We start from the raw sequence: 17,676 nt of genomic DNA, 5'->3' as shown, positions 1-17,676 counted from the left end.
TGCGAAACAACATTTTCTACCATGAATGCAATCAAAACAAAACATCGCTCCCGTTTGACAGATGACCATTTGACAGCATGGATATGTATTATTATTATCTATGTTTATTTTAAATTTAAACTTATTTTTGGCTTAAAATTACTATTTTTCTTATGATCACCTAGCACATACGATGTTGGTAGACCGCCGCCTATAATTTAAAAAATAGTCGATCGCAGTGGGCAAAAGTTTGGCCACCCCTGCTATAGTGGATAGCGATTTGAGAATTGGCATAGAATAAGATCAATTGGAGCAACTCAGTATAGGGTCGATTCCTTCTCTGAGCTACATATGTATAAGAAGTTTTATGGTATTTGATTACGTTCCCTATGCTTAAGTATGTAGTAGAAAAAGTGTTTCTGGTTACAACTTACAACAACACTGTTTAGATCCTCACAGTAATCGTAGCTTGCCATTTTGAGTTCATTGAATACTAAACTTATACTAGAGCCAAAAGACACTGTGATTCTCCAAGAAAAGTCTTCGCTTAATTTTTGCATGTAGGGCTTAGGATACATCGGCGATGCAATAATTCCAGCTTCTCCACTCAGCTCGTTTCCATGTACTGAAATTCAACATACAAAATATGTACATATACCAAACAAAATATGTATTCATTTATTGCGTTTTAAAAAGGATTTATGCACATTATTGTGCAATTAGTTAAACTAAAACTATTGTATATACGTATTTTAGAAGTAAAGTATCCCATACATTTGTATATGAATGGGATTGTTTACCCTTTAATGAAATTTGACATAATACTCATAATAGCAAGTTTTATTTTGATACCATCTTACCTAGAACTATGTATGTTCATATGTAAACTTGTATGTATATTGTATACCTATGTACAGTGTATGTATGTATGTACGTATATGTTGCAGTCAAAATGTATTTTCAGTTGAAATATATTCCAACTGGCGTTTTAGGTCATTCATATTCGAATACAATTCAAATTTCAACAATGTGCGCCAGTTGTAATATAACAGTTCAGTTTTGAGAGCTCTGATATTTTTACGAATGCTTTAGAATTCAATAATGCGTAATGTAATGGGTATTACGAATAAAGGTAATGACTACCGTATTACGATAACTCTAAGAATGTGTTCAAGACAAAAATGTGATTTTCCAAGTCAATTTACTAGTCGAGAGACATTTTCACGAAAACCTAACCTCTCCATTTAAACTGGTACCTACTTATAGTTGAGGTGTATTTTCAGTTGTTATATGTTTTAAACAGTTGGAATGTAATTTGCCATATGAATCAACTTACGTAGCTTACACGGAATATATTCCCACTAGTCAAAATATATTATAACTGAAAATAAACTACAAATATAATGGTAGTTGGTACCAGATTAGATGGAATACGTATCATTTAAAAAATGGGTTTAGGACGCATCAGGATGCATTTATTACATATGTATATATTTTTTATTCATGTATATTTATATTTATGTAACTTACTGTACGAATAATCAGCAACAAATCCCGAGTGAGCTCCATCGCTATTACTTTTAAATTTAATCCACAAATTGCTTCCAATTGTTGTATTTGTTGGCAGCGTATCACCACAATATATACCTGTAAACAATTTTGTTCCATTTTCATATATTATATTATACAAACACATATATGTATGTACATACATGCATATTACATTTAAACTTTATATACATATGCATTTATTTAATTAGCCGAATATGACATGGATTTTTTCTACCTACATAAGTACATATTGTTAGACTAAGGGATGCATTAGTAGTAGTGTTATTATCTACATACGACATATAAGAATCGTCGTTAAGAATTACCTAAAACTTTTCCAATGCCGCTATCCTCTCTAATTTCCAAATAATCTTCATCACAGTTCTCCGAATCTTCAAAGTCAAACTTCAAAATCGCCAAACGCACCTGATTGCCTGAGAACATTTACATTTTGAAGAAGTCAAATTATTTTTGGATTAAATGCATAGCTTATAATGATATCAAATTACCAGGAGAGGGTTTCAAAGTCCAAATACATTGGGCATTCAGCGGATATGAGCTGGGATACATCGGAGATGTAAATGTACCATGTTCAGACTTCAAATCGCCACCGCAAGCTGAAATCAAAGAAATTACATTTATATTTTGTTTTTAGCAAAAGTAATAAAATGTTAGTTCTACACAGATAAGTAACTTAAGTAAAGTAATTGGAAATCAACTATTTTATTTAAAAAAAATTGATATATTTTATGAATCGTATTCTTGTATTTTAGTTAGTGAAATTATTATTGATGTATCGCATCATTATCATCATCATCTACAGTGATTCACCAACCACTGCTGGATGAAGGCCTTTCCAACACGCTTCCACTCTTCTGAGTTTTGCGCAACTCTCATTCATCTCAACCCACACATTTAAGTAATTTTGTCTACCTATCTTCACTGCGGTCTTCCTTTTACCCTTTTGCATTTACATATATACCTACATATATGAATAATACATGGTTCTACGACGAAACGTCTACGGTCAAAACGTTTAACGACACAACGACCACGACAAAATGATAACGCGACCTAATAATGGTGAAGGACAAAATGTTTACGCACCATAATGCTCACTTACAAAATGATTGAAAAAAAATATTTTTTTAACGAAAAAAAACGTGCAAGAATTCAATAAAACGTGTGGTGGCGATTCATACACATCCTTTGACAGATCCCGTGAGCATTATGTAGCGTAAACATTTTGTCCGTTACTATTTACTCACATAATCATTTCGTCGTGGGTGTTGTGTCATTAGACTTTTGTCAATAGACGATTCGTTGTGACACCACAATAGAGAAAAGCAGTTTAAATGTTTACAGCGGCTTAAATGTTATTTCCAGCCACAATTTAAAAAGCATTGCTTGTCAAACTTACCATTGGATAAAGTTGAATAATGAACTTCGAATATTTGTTGCACAAGACCTCTACCATTTTGCAATTCTATAGTGATGGCATTACCATCACTCAAAGTGGTCGGAGGAACTTTATTATCGCAAATCTCTTGGATCACCGGAGATGTAACCGATTCACCATTGTAAACCTTATAAACAAATGGAAATGTGTAAAGAAAATGTTCAATTTATATTTTATTTGATTTTTAAAATACGCCTTCATTTCAGTAGACTGTTCTAATATACGTACAAATATGTACCATAATATATATAAACGGTACACATATGTATGTATATCGATTTATGTACATTTAAAATTTTATTTACCACAATTTTCGTGTCTCCGCATTGTGGTCCTTTGATTTTTAAATTCCGCACTATGCTCACATACATAAACGTCAGAGCGATTTTATCTTCTGCAAAAGTTTGAAATTAAATGGATTGCGTTTAAAATACATCCTAAACTATAAAAAAAGTGCTTACTGATTTCATCTCCAATGATGGTCCATACACATGAGTTTAATTTTTGACCAACCATTAAGTCTCCGTCAATTTTGAGAATACCTTCGGTTTCAGCTGTAATGGTAGATCCACACGACTGTTAAAATTTAAAACACTTTATATTTAAAAAATCGTTACATATTATAAATCAATTCTTTTTAAATAATAATTTAAATAAGATGGCCGAAAAACTAATTCATAATTAAATGAAATAAATAAAATAATAAAATATTGTTTAAAAAAAACATATTCATTGCGTATAGTTATGAATGTATATATTAATGGGAACAATTTAAATGCGAATTTTATAAAACAAATCCTCATTTATCGTAAGTCGTATAATTTGTGTGAATCAAAAAATATATTACATCATTTAATAATTTCTAATATATATTAAAAAAAATACAGCAATAGAAAAAATTATAATCATAAAACAAAAGTCTTATGTATCTCTAAAATAATATTTGTGCACTTAATAAAATAATATACGAAATATGACTAAAAACTTCTAATAAATAATAAAAAAAATACTTGATTTAAAAATTACAAATCCATTGTTTTAATTAGGTCAGCATTTTAATATCAAATGCGGGCACACATAAAAAATAAAAATATACAGCAACCAACAATTAATGAAATGGGCATTAGCGGTGAGTATTAAAGATCTAGCATATAGAATCGGCAACCGTTCAATTAGGCCCACTCTAATAATAGGTGTTTAATCTTTTTAACTCGCCAGCTAATAATTTATGAATTAAACTGCAAATTTGTTGTAGTTAAAACCAAGTTATTCAATTCTACCTTTAGCTGAGCACTTTTTACAAATAAAATATTTCTAAGTGTAACATTTTTTATTTAACAGAAATATATTTATTTAATGAGCAATTTATTTAATTCTAATGCGCAAATGATTCGTTCTAAGGAGAAAAGTTATTTTTAAATGCACCGTTAAATCGTACCCCATTTTATTTTAACTTTATTTTATAGTTATTTTTTCACATAGGTAAAGTATAAATGAACTTTTGTTGAATGAGAAACAAATACTTGGTCTCTGGGTTAATACTGTAAAGCCAAGTAACCTTTTTATGTAAATACATAATTTTTTTTGTTTGTACAATACCAATGAATATGTCGCCTGAAACCCTTTTGCACCGGTTCCATTTCTTGATATCATTTCTACCAAAATTTGATTAGAGCTGGAGATAAAAGTCGTTTGATTAAGGTTGTTGCCACATAGATCTTTGCTTATCATTTTATTTTCATCGGTTTTATTGCCATCGTATATCTAAAACGTTATAAAATTGGGTTATATTGTTTCTTTACTTTTTTATAAAATTTTATTGATTGCTCAAAATTCTGATAGGAGACCGAACATTTTTCATCTGTGGTCAGATTCCAACTTGGGGCTTTAATCGTGCTCATTTTTGACTGAATAATTACCTTGACGACATCAGTACAATTTCCATTGCTAGGGTTAAGCAAATCGAAATCATCTAAAGAAATCAATGCCCTGTGATTTTCCAAAACCGAAATCAGCCAATAACAATGAGCGTCAGAAAAATAGTTTAGTGGATAATTTGGTGATTGAATTTTTCCATACGATGATGAAAATTGTCCTCCACATTCTGAAACATTAATATCCAATTAAAAAATGCATCTAAATTGTATTTAATTTTATTAGCCTTCTTTATACTCTTTCACGCAAGCACATGTCAATTCTAGTTTTAGGGGAAATTAGATTTGGCAAGTCACAAATGATTACACTGTTCGACACGAAAAATGGTTCAGGGACGATAAATGACTTTTCTTTTAGATATATGCCCAGTAAACACGAATCTGGTAATAAAAAATGTTGATTGGCTCGAGATCCGGAGACATATGTGTTTTTTAAATCGTGCGATTTTTTTATATCTTGGTGTTGTTCGGTCGATGTCTCAAAATCTGTCAATTTCCTGTTCAAAATGAATATTGGAATCTATAGTCAGGTATCTTATCTTTTATTTGTAGCACTTTTCAGCTTTCAAATCTCTCTAAGTCGTCGGTCAGTTCAAATCAAAAGTCAAAAGTACGTATTTTCACTTATTTTATATCGAGTATTTTCTATTGAAACATGTTTATTGGGATAGTGTTCTGGGCACACTATTTTTTTTTTTGTTTAAAAGGGTTAATTGGAAGTGTGCTGAATTTTAAATCGGTAAAATTGCAAGCTATAAGCTCGTACTAGTATTTACTCGTATTTGCACGAATCTGAATTGAATTAATAGGGATAATATATTAAATTGTCTTTATATGAGAATTAAATAAAATTCCACTTAGAAAAATCATATTTTGACTATTCTTGTGGATTAATTACAAAAATTCTATTGATAACTGGCTTACCTCGATAAAATAAACGAATAATAATTTTATTGAACATGTCTCTATGATATTCAATAAAATTACTCAGGAAAGAGCATTAGTGTTTACCTGTTATGCCTTCCTAGTATTTGTATATATGTATGTAAATAAAATAAAATAAAATACATAGATTGGGTGCATCTAGGAAGTTTTTTTTTTAGGGAGAGAAAATTTAATTTCACTGGTGCAAATCGTGAAATAAAATACGTCACTGCGATATAAAAGTATTATATCTACATACATACATATATTTAAGTAAAACATTTTAAATTGAACAATTTCTTCGATTTAAGAAGTGAGAGACTTACCACTGCTTACAGATGTGAAGTGAGCTTTGAATCCTTTTCCTGAATATTGTCCGTCAGATATGAAATGAATGTGCATATAATTTCCAGTAGAAGTGACCACAATATTTTTCTGATCTTTGTGGCACACCTTGGTGAGCAACGGAGACTGTGCATCTTGTCCATTATACACGGTCAATGAGTCAGCAGTGCAGTTTTCAGCGAATTCGAGATCAATTTCCTCCACTTCTAACTGTATGGACATATACGGTACCACTTCTATATCCCAAGTGCACTCCGTATCGTTCGGATAAGATATTGGGAAATCGGGTGTTGTCAGTTCACCTTTTGATTTAAATATTTTTCCTCCACAACCTGTATTAAAGCCACGAGTTAAAAAGTTGTAATAATTCGGAAGATTCGATAAATAAACGACACGTGATCAGTGATCGATTCTGAGTAAAAATCACAAAACTCCATGATCACAAAACTCCATCTATGTATTGTTACTACAAAGTAAAAGTTGTATACCTTGGATGAGCCATTCTAATCGAAAGCCGGAACTTCCTATAAAGCCGTCGGTTCTGAAGTGGATGAAAACTTGATTGTCATTCGATGTGTATTTCGGAGGGAGTTTTTTACCGCAAAAACGTTTATTCAAACGTTGTTCTGTCTCAGTTAAAATCTATTGTTGAAATAAAAATGTCATGTAAGTTTTTCGGCTGTTTCAAGGAAATGTTTCGAAAATCATATCACATGAGTAGGCCAGGCCGGTGATCGGATAATTGCACTCAAGAGAGTTGCACTCTCGAGACATCCAAACTTTCAAAGATGCTCAAGAAGAACTAACGCAATAGAAATTAACAAAAACGCGTCAAGGGGTATTCGTATGTTATCCGAGGGTGCTAACCCTTTTTTGTAAAATTCTATTACGTAAGTTCTTCTTGAGCGCCTTTGAAAATTATGATTTCTCGAAACTTCGCCACTATTCGGTGCAATTCAGTGCATTCTTCCGGGAACCGAGTAGGTCACTATTTTCAGCTATGTACATATGATATGAAGCTTTTATACAAAAACGTTTGAACGCTCGTAACATAAGCATAAAATGTGTACCCCAATTGTTTAAGCTTTCAATTACATATAACTCATGACTAGAGTACGGACCCAAAACGCGGTGCTCATTGTTCAATTGTTGTAAATGCTTTGTAAAAAAGGTTCGGAAAACCTTTAAGAATGCATTTACAACAATGAACGGCACCCTGGTTATCCGGGCTTTACTCATGACCCACTCCGCATAAATGAATTCATATTTCATACCTCGATATAATCATAAGAACAACTTTTCTTCCCGTTTTCAAGGCTCGATTTATGGGATGAGAACATATGCTGTTCACCAACGTCTTGCAATTCGAAATTACTGAAAATTATTTTGATCTTATTTCCTTTCGGCACAATGATCCGCCAAAAGCAATCGTAAGCATCTAAATATGAGTTGGGAAAATTTGGACTCTCGATCACTCCATTGTATCCGGTCAAAGTTACGTTGCAAACTGAAATCGATAAATTTATATTATTTCTTATTAATTTTTTTTGTGTGAGAATCGATCCATCGTTACGGAAGTTTATATCAAATCATGTATGTACATATTAATAGCGTGCCGTCATTGGACTAAAGGGACTAGGGTAGTCCCTTAAATTTTTTTACTTAAAGTTTAAAAATATCAACAATTCAATTACAATGAATTGAAATCGTTGTCCGTATTGATATTGTTCACTCGGATTATCGAAGTTCAGAAACAGGTATCGACCCTACCTGAAGTAGTGGATTGTTATGGTATGATCCACCGCGTCGTTAGCTTGCACGGACTCGACGTCTCAATTATGTTCCCTTCGCGGTACTGGCGAACTGTTATGTGTAAGCGTTCCATCGAAGACAAAACATTTTTTAATTTACTTGTCTATTCAAGCATTTATAGAATTTTCACAAAGAATATTTCGATTTGTGTCTATAAAAACATCATTCTAAATTTATTTTTTATTAAAATAACACGTATTTATACAGAACTTTCAAATACAAATGGCAAGTGGAACTCCTAAGAACAAATCAATGTGGAGGGCGCGGAAATAAATTACGTGGCCTTGGAATGTTTCATTCTTGATCGATTGCTCGAAAAATTATTCAGAAGATTAATTTTTGAAGACAATCAAGATGTTATTAAAAAGATAGGCTATTTCTGTTTTTTTCTGAACAATTATTCTCATCATTTTTAGACAAATTATTCTCAATTAAAAATATTGTTTTTATATATTTATTATCCATCCTAATCGAGTTCGCGTTCCATAAGGTTAAAAATCACTGTACCATTCTCGTTACAGACGTGTTAGTGCTAAAACTCAAATCTCAATCATGTTTTTCGGTATTGTAACATAAAAACATTGATGAAATTTTTTAATTATAAACTACATATAACTTTTCTTATTGGTGAGTGGAATCTATTTTGACCAGTATCAGAATAGCCAAAAATTTAAAATATAATTAAAAACAAACCTGTGTAGTATTTAAGCGAAAATCCCGTTCCCTCGATGAACAAACCGGAATGAAACTTGACAAATACATGATTCAAAGTTGATGTTATGACCACAGGATACATTTTCATATTACAAAATTTCCCCAACGACTTTTCTTCTTTATTAGGACTTTCGAAAATCTGAAATTTTTTTAAACATATTTTGAAAAAAAATTATTCATGAAAGTAGGGAGATAAATATGTAGGTAAATATAACATTTACTTCAACATAATCATAAGAACAGTTCGACCCCAATTGCAGATCAGCAAAGACAAGTTTAATCCGTGACCCAGCACTAGTCGATATTTTCCAATAGCACTCCATGTTCATACCATATGATTGAGGATAGTTCGGTGAGATTATACTTCCTTTGGGACTGTTCAACATTCCACCGCAACCTGGGCAAAAATTAAATTATAATAATTTGATACATCGACTTACATAGCTCGATCCAAAGAATTCAATTGCAAATATAGTATTATTTCCTACCAGTAGCGGTGCTATCCCACGTGAGACGAAAACCACCAAGCCTTGATTGTAGCGAATGGAAATGAAGATAAATATTGTTTGCAAATGAAGATATAGCTGTGGGCAAGACACTACCGCAAAATCTGCTGATTAATGGAGCCGCTGAATCTACGCCGTTTCTTATTTCCAAATAGTCGAACAAGCATTCTTTGTCTTCTTCGTTAATTTCTGCACGTATGTGAATTTCTTTGAAATTTAGCATTATCTGTTGGCCGACACTTGCTCGAATTGTCCAAATGCAATCTTTTCTACCTGGATAACGCAAAGGCCATCCGGGTGAGGTAATGGTGCCGAATGAAGAGAGATAGTCGCCTCCGCACTCTTGAAGGAAAAATTAATATAAAACAATTGAAGTCACTGAAGAAAAAATTGGTGCGGCCTGGGTAATTTCTAAAGGGTACGATTTAACGGTGCATTTTGAAAAATAACTTTGCTCTAGAACGAATTATTTGCGCATTAGAATAAAAGATTAAGCATTAAATAAATATATTTCTGTTCAATAAAAAACGTTAAATTAAGCGTTAATATTTTATTTGTAGTATGAAATAAAAAATGTTTAGATCATTTAACAATTAAAAAGTGCGCACTTCAAAACCATGAAAAATTAAATAAAAAATTTGGTGCATGGTCATTATAACGCTTGAGAGACGTGGCAACAGGGACGTCATTTAGGGGGGGAGGCATGGGGGGGGGGCACTTGCCCCCCCCCCCTAAATTTAGGAATAGTGTGAATTTAGAAAATAGTATGAATTTAATGATAAATGAAATACTATAGTCCTACTTCTTATTTTATTTTTTTGATGTACCTACACATAGTATTTACATATGTTAAAGAAACATTTTTTTTTTGTGTTATTTTGTTTTATAATCTAATCATATTTTTTTTCTATTGCTGTTTTTGCTTTAATATATTAGAAAATATTTCTTAACTCACACATTTTATGAAATGCTTACGATAAATTATCCTAATTAAATTGTCCTAATTTCTATATATGTACATACATACATATGTATGACTATATAACCGTTGATGTCAATTTATTATGAGATCACGTTAAAATTGATGCCAATTATGCGAACCACTGTTTTAAACCAAACGTGTAATGAAACGATTAAGCCCAGTGACACCCATCGGTTGTCTTGCAAAGTACAATAACTTCTACTTGATCATTGACGTTTTGATGCGAATGGGAATATATATATATATATATATATATATATATATATATATATATATATATATATATATATATATATATATATATATATATATATATATATATATTTTTTTTTTTTTTTATTATAATTGTTTTTTTTTAAATCTACATTTAATTCAAATACATATGTATTATCAAAATTCTTCTCTGTAATAACCCGTTGTGTTTCAGTGGGAAAAACACTGATTTGACACTAATTCAACGCCTATTTCTCTACATATATTTAAAACTTTAAAGCTAATATTCTCAATCATGGGTGGATTGAAAATTTACCTACCTTTATTACCGTCAAATTGATTGTATGAGAGTGTAAATCCTTTGTACGTCGTGTAATTGTTCGAATTGAATATGATTGTGACCAAGTTTGACATGCTTGTTAAAATAGGCGGTACATCAAAGCCGCAGAATCTGTAAAAATATACAGTATATGTAGTACGAGAATTTAAAAATAAATGAACTTTTTCATGCTTTTTAGACATTGTATTTGAAAAACAACATCATATTATTTACAAAAATATTACGTGCGTGGACTTTTGGCCAACGGACGCTTGGCTGAACGGGCATTAGGTCAACGGACGTTTGACCGGTTTTGTTTCTAAATTATTCAAAACTCACTGAAAATAGATAATTATTTAGAAATCACCTCGACTTAATTAAATTTTGATAAATTTAAACAATTGAATATTTCATTCGGCCAAATGACTGTCGGCCTAATTTCCGTTCGGTCAAGCGTCCGTTGGCCAGTGTCCATTCGGTCAATAGTCCGTAAGCCAAATATTATGACTTTTACATACCTTCCCAGTTTCACTGCCTGCTTCGTCAACGTATTGTTTTCGAATACTTCTACGTGATCTTTGGGGCAATCGTGGTCAAAATCCAGGTGAATCCATGACCATGTAAGCTGAACGATGTGGCCGGGTGGTACAGAAATAACCCACTGACATGACAAATTGTTTCTGTACTCAAAATCATTGTCAGGGTCAGGAATCATTATGGTTCCGGCAGTATTCTTCAACACACTGCCACAATCTGAAATTAATTGATCAAGATTCTGAAACCATGAGTGAATATTTTCTGTATGTAGGGCTTCCAAGCCGGCTTAAACTGAAACCGAAAAACCCGCTTTTTTACCATCTATCAAAAAATCGAAAACCGGCTTTTTAAGGTTTCAACAATTATGAATTTCAAATTTATATGAAAGATCAAAAAAATGTGTATTGTATCCAATCTTTCTTAGGGAATAGGCGTATACTTCTTTGAACAATAAAAAAAAGTACGGCACTTAGCGGAGGCTTTAAGATATAGTACCAGGTCATTAATCAATAAAATATCATTGAAAGTAGTTTCAATGACTTACAAAAGACCTTTCAGAATTTCGGCAAATTTGGTTTTCCATAATTTGGTGGTTTTTGCGCCTTCTTTTTCTTATTTAATTCATGTTATTTGTGCATATTCAGGATCTGTCATTATACGGCTGTGATATTTGTAATAATAATATATACATATGTAATAATGATCTTATGAACTTTCATAATGTGTATAACTCAATTTAATTTATGAGCAATTATTTTTTTGTATAATATAATATACATATATTAACAATTTTTTTATTCGATAAAATAATTTAAAACCTCAAAAAAATCTTAATTTTCTGAAACCCGTGAAAGCCGGTCAACCGGCTTTTTATTTGTAAAAAAGCCGAAAATCGGTTTTTCCTTCTGGCGGCTTTTTGGAACCCCTAATGTTGGTGTGTGTAAAAAAATTATGTTTGCATGTACATGTGTTAATCCAAGATTCACGAACAAGTTGGATCTCAAATTTGGCATACTATTTAGAAAACTTAGAACTTAGTTCTTAAAACTTAAACTTACTTGGAACCTTAGTGCGAAAACACACAGCGATGAACGGCACATTGTGTGCATGGCTCCCCGCTTTGAGTGGTTTTCTACATTTCTTCAAATATGGGATACACTGTCAAGCAAGGATAAATACAAGGATACAATTTTACCGAAAACACACCAGAGGGTCATTTTTGGGCGGGGCGTGCTGGGCGTTCCATGAATATGTGAAAGGCACGGATCATTTTTTTCGCATGTTTAAAAGTATCTAAAAAAAATTACCTGCCACGTGCACTGCTGTGTGTTTTCGCCCATAGCGTGTTTCAAAAGAGCTCGGAGCTTTGGATCGAAGGGCTCTCACACAAAAATGCCGTTGCTATGCAGGACAAATATGTTTGTTCGCCATGCAAAGACATAGTTTTCAATATGAAATCGCCGAATTTGGTACAATATTTCCATACGTACATATGTAGCTTAATTTTGGAAAGTGGATTAGAACCCGGAATCAAGTTGCACACAAAGCTTTCTCGTGTCCAAGCAACGCTGGGCTATTCATTAAGTAGTATGTGATCAAATATTATATTATTTAAATTAATTTCGTAATTTCAGACCAATTTAATATTTTGGTTAGGTCGTCACACTTTGATTTTACAACAAGTATGTACTAGTGAATCTCTCATGGTATGATTTTTCGCTTGTAGGGATGAGGAATGGTCCTAACCGATTTTAAAATTATATATTAACCCTCGAAGGGCGTGATTACTTAAATTTAAAACATACCTATATCTACGGAAGTGTAGCTAGCGACGAAACCCGATCCACCCATAGATTCGTCAGTAATGAATTCCAGGTATAGATAGTTTAATGAAGAAACCAAGTCGTCGGGTTTCACTGAAATGCTGCCACAAAATTTTCCTAATTGGGTAGAGTTTTCATTATCTCCATCGAATACCTGAAAAGAAAAATAAAACACATAGAACTTCGAAGGACAATGATGATGGAGCTCACATGGCTAAAAATATGTCTAGCAGTTTGTCTGACATATATACATACATACATATGTGTCTGTTTTCTCAACGTATAGTATAGAAAATTTCATGCCAACTTATTCACAATACATTATGATTTGCTGTACTCCTAAAACGAGGGGTTATTTAAATACATATTAAATATGTAATAACCTTAAAAAACTCTCGATTGGACGCACTAATCTTTCCCTAATGCTTTTTCAGGTCTAAATCTATATATATATATATATATATATATATATATATATATATATATATATATATATATATATATATATATATATATATATATATATATATATATATATATATATATATATCATCTATATATATATATATATATATATATATATATATATATATATATATATATATATATATATATATATATATATATATATATATATATATATATATATATATATCATCATCATCATTTACAGCCACTCGCCATCCACTGCTGGATGAAGGCCTCTCCAACACGCTTCCACCCGTCTCTGTTTTGCGCAACACTCATCCATCTCACCCCGCACATTTTCCTAATTTCGTTCACCCATCTTCCTTGCGGTCTTCCTTTTACCCTTTTGCATTCTCTCGGGTACCATTCAAGCAATTCTTTTGTCCACCTTTCGTCCATCCTCCTAGCTACGTGACCCGCCCATTGCCATTTCAATCTCTTCACTCTATCCACTATGTCCACTACTCTTGTCATACTTCTCACCCACGTGTTCCGCTTTCTGTCTTTTCTCGTTATGCCAAGCATACAGCGCTCCATACTTCTTTGAGTGCATTGGATTTTATGTAGCATCTTGGTGTTCAGTGTCCAAGTTTCACATCCATACGTCATCACTGGCAAAACGCATTGATCAAAGATCTTTTTCTTCAGGCAGAGTGGCATTTTTGATTTAAAAACAGCATTCATCGGTCCAAATGCACTCCATCCTAATTTCATACGTCTCTTTATCTCTTCATCTTTATTACCAGACATGTCAATTATTTGACCTAAATATAAATAATTATTTACTACTTCTACTGGTTTATCAACTAATGGGATGCTATCAGGCATGCAATACCTATTGAACATTAGTTTGGTCTAATCTACGTTAATTTTTAATCCTACTTTTCTACTTTCCCTGTCCAGCTGTGTTAGTCTGTTAAGTAGGTCAGCTGAATCACGAGCTATTAAAACTATATCGTCTGCCATATCGTCTATAGATTAGCTATATCGTCTATATATTAACTATATCGTCTATAGATTAGCAATTGTTATACTACTTTTTTTACAGATCTTTATCGTGAGACGCCTCTTTGGAGACAACGGATTTATATATGTGTGAGTGCGGTTTGCAATTTAATATTTTAATAATAAATTTAGTAAAGAATATAAAATTATACGAATTACTTTAATATAAATTAAATATGAAAACGAACTATTAGACAATTGGGAAACACCGTTTCTGTTTGCTATTATTCTATTAAGTAAAGTTCGTTAAAAATTTTTGTCTGAAAGCAATTATGTGGAAGATTTATTGCTTCTGTGGGACCGAATTTTGACTGACGAACAAGGACCCTTATTTTTTTTTGTATTCAGGTAGGGAGATGTATCTCGTTCGTATACGCTTTTGTAACTGACACAAAATTAACACAAAATTTTACGAAATCACTGATATTAAAAAACGCTGTTAACGGCCGATCATCTGTTTATTTTTACACTTAAATTATACTAGGATGCAATTAGTAAAATAAGTGAGTAGATGGTTAGGTTTTGTAGTGATAGATGCGTGGGGAGTCCGAGTATTTCGAAATGCAAAGTGAGAGCGAGAGAAACGCGCGCGGACACGGTGACAGTCGGACTCGGACCATATATATATATATATATATATATATATATATATATATATATATATATATATATATATATATATATATATATATATATATATATATATATATATATATATATATATATATATATATATATATATATATATATATATATATATATATATATATATATATATATATATATATATATATATATATATATATATATATATATATATATATATATATATATATATATATATATATATATATATATATATATATATATATATATATATATATATATATATATATATATATATATATATATATATATATATATATATATATATATATATATATATATATATATATATATATATATATATGTGTGTGTGTGTATACACATATACATAGGTAATGAAAAAAAATTACCTTAACACCGTCATATTTACAATCCGGGTAACTACCTTCCTCGATATCAAACTCAACGAATGACAACGCAATAGCTTTCCCCTCAGGTAGACTTAACAGGTAAGTGCATCGTATTCCCCCCGAATAAGGTTTCGGATGGCCAGGAGACATGAAAGTTCCCGAGAGAGCAGTCATGACTTGGTTACAGACCATTTCATATCTGATGCGGAAACCTTTTGTCGCGAACGACGAATCACTCTTGAAAACGATCAGTACATTGTTCGAGCTGGATGTGAATGGTGTTGGCAAATTGTTGCCACAATAACGGCCAATTAAGTTGTCTCGTTCGCTGCTGCCGTCGTATATCTGAAATGTCATCCAAATTAATAAGTCAGTAACTTTAAATGCTTTTGGATAATAAATAAGGAATAGTCGGTAACTATAAAAAAAATTACAATAAATAAAATTAACGCTCAGAACATTCGTATCAGTGACTTAAGTCAATGGTAAGTTATATATTTATTAATTGATTGGTCAGCATTTTAATTAAATTTTCCGATTTTATAGTTAGTACTTAATTTGATATATACATATGTAGGTTACGTTGGGCTGAAAAGTTCGTAGGTTAGCATAGAAAAGATCTTTTTTTTGTTAAATTTTGATTTTATTATTCAATATAGTTGCCTTCGAGGGCGATACAACGATTATAGCGGTCATATAATTTTTCGATACCATTTTTATAGTACGATTTGTCTTTAGCCTCAAAATAGGCTTCAGTTTCGGCGATTACCTCTTCATCGGCGCAAAATTTCTGTCCAGCGAGCATCCTCTTGAGGTCTGAGAACAGGAAAAAGTCGCTGGGGGCCAGATCTGGAGAATACGGTGGATGCAGAAGCAATTCGAAGCCCAATTCCTGCAATTTTGCCATCGTTTTCATTGATTTGTGACACGGTGCATTGTCTTGATGAAACAGCACTTTCTTCTTCTTCAAATGGGGCCGTTTTTCCGCGATTTCGTCCTTCAAACGCTCCAATAACGCTATGTAATAGTCGCTGTTTATGGTTTTTCCCTTTTTAAGATAGTAGATGAATATTATACCATGCGCATCCCAAAATACTGATGCCATAACCTTGCCAGCCGACTTTTGCGTCTTTCCACGCTTTGGAGTCACTTCATCACGTGCAGTCCACTCGGCTGACTGTCGATTGGACTCCGGTGTGAAATGATGGAGCCATGTTTCATCCATTGTCACATATCGACGCAAAAATTCGGGTTTATTACAATTGAACAGCTCCAAACACTGCTCAGAATCATCAATTCGTTGTTGTTTTTGGTCGATTGTGAGCTTGCGCGGCACCCACTTTGAACAGAGCTTTCGCATACCCAAATATTCATTCACGATATGTCCAACACGTTCCTTTGATATCTTTAAGGTTTCAGCTATCTCAATCAATTTCACTTTACGGTTATCCAAAACTATTTTGTGGACTTTTTTGATGTTTTCGTCGGTAACAGCCTCTTTGGGGCGTCCACTGCGTGCATCGTCCTCGGTTCTCATTTCGCCTCGTTTAAACTTAGCAAACCACTTCTCAACGGTTGATTTTCCTGGTGCAAGGTCCGAATAATGTTTATCAAGCCAAACCTTGGCTTCAATAGTATTTTTTTTCGCCGAAAAACAATGCTTTATTAACACACGAAATTCCTTTTTATCCAATTTTTCAAACTAATAAAAGTTCCTTCACAATGCTATAACTCACAAACTAATAGTACGACAGCTGTCAAATTTATACACGTGTCTTTTTAAGGTTAGGGCTAACTAAAAATCATATGGATTTAATACTAGTAGCTCTATCTATGTATGTGTCAGCCTACGAACTTTTCAGCCCACCTAATATGTATATCGATTGCGTCACTAAATATTTAAAGTATTTTTCGAAACTGAAAATACGAATGTCTTTCTAATTGATCAATTGAATTAAAGTGTTGACCAACAAAACTGTTATATTATCTCACCACATTTGTTTAATAGGTATGTAGTTACTGACGGTGTGATAAATGTTTGAACCGGAACTGAAACAGGAATTCAGATCTGGAACTGAAAAATGAATCG

At 32.3% G+C, this 17,676-nt stretch overlaps 1 protein-coding gene across 1 annotated transcript in view; it reads right to left on the bottom strand.

Moving 5' to 3' along the window:
• Window positions 1-17,676, bottom strand: part of LOC143922516 (cubilin-like) — a 57,516-nt gene that overhangs the window by 27,139 nt on the left and 12,701 nt on the right. The window contains exons 14-32 of the mRNA XM_077445778.1: window positions 15,588-15,932; window positions 13,081-13,252; window positions 11,257-11,491; window positions 10,740-10,870; window positions 9,207-9,566; window positions 8,940-9,115; window positions 8,698-8,857; window positions 7,467-7,699; window positions 6,681-6,834; window positions 6,174-6,524; window positions 4,909-5,093; window positions 4,589-4,753; window positions 3,451-3,565; window positions 3,295-3,383; window positions 2,951-3,116; window positions 2,040-2,147; window positions 1,857-1,964; window positions 1,510-1,626; window positions 414-604 (exon numbers count right to left, since the gene is read on the bottom strand). Coding sequence (XP_077301904.1) covers window positions 414-604; window positions 1,510-1,626; window positions 1,857-1,964; window positions 2,040-2,147; window positions 2,951-3,116; window positions 3,295-3,383; window positions 3,451-3,565; window positions 4,589-4,753; window positions 4,909-5,093; window positions 6,174-6,524; window positions 6,681-6,834; window positions 7,467-7,699; window positions 8,698-8,857; window positions 8,940-9,115; window positions 9,207-9,566; window positions 10,740-10,870; window positions 11,257-11,491; window positions 13,081-13,252; window positions 15,588-15,932 — 3,561 coding nt within the window. The remainder of the gene's footprint in view (window positions 1-413; window positions 605-1,509; window positions 1,627-1,856; window positions 1,965-2,039; window positions 2,148-2,950; window positions 3,117-3,294; window positions 3,384-3,450; window positions 3,566-4,588; window positions 4,754-4,908; window positions 5,094-6,173; window positions 6,525-6,680; window positions 6,835-7,466; window positions 7,700-8,697; window positions 8,858-8,939; window positions 9,116-9,206; window positions 9,567-10,739; window positions 10,871-11,256; window positions 11,492-13,080; window positions 13,253-15,587; window positions 15,933-17,676) is intronic.

Source organism: Arctopsyche grandis, chromosome 2 (assembly GCF_051622035.1).
Source record: "Arctopsyche grandis isolate Sample6627 chromosome 2, ASM5162203v2, whole genome shotgun sequence".
Lineage (NCBI taxonomy): Eukaryota > Metazoa > Arthropoda > Insecta > Trichoptera > Hydropsychidae > Arctopsyche > Arctopsyche grandis.
The sequence above is the reverse complement of the archived record's forward strand: the minus strand, read 5'-3'. Positions and strand labels throughout refer to the sequence as shown.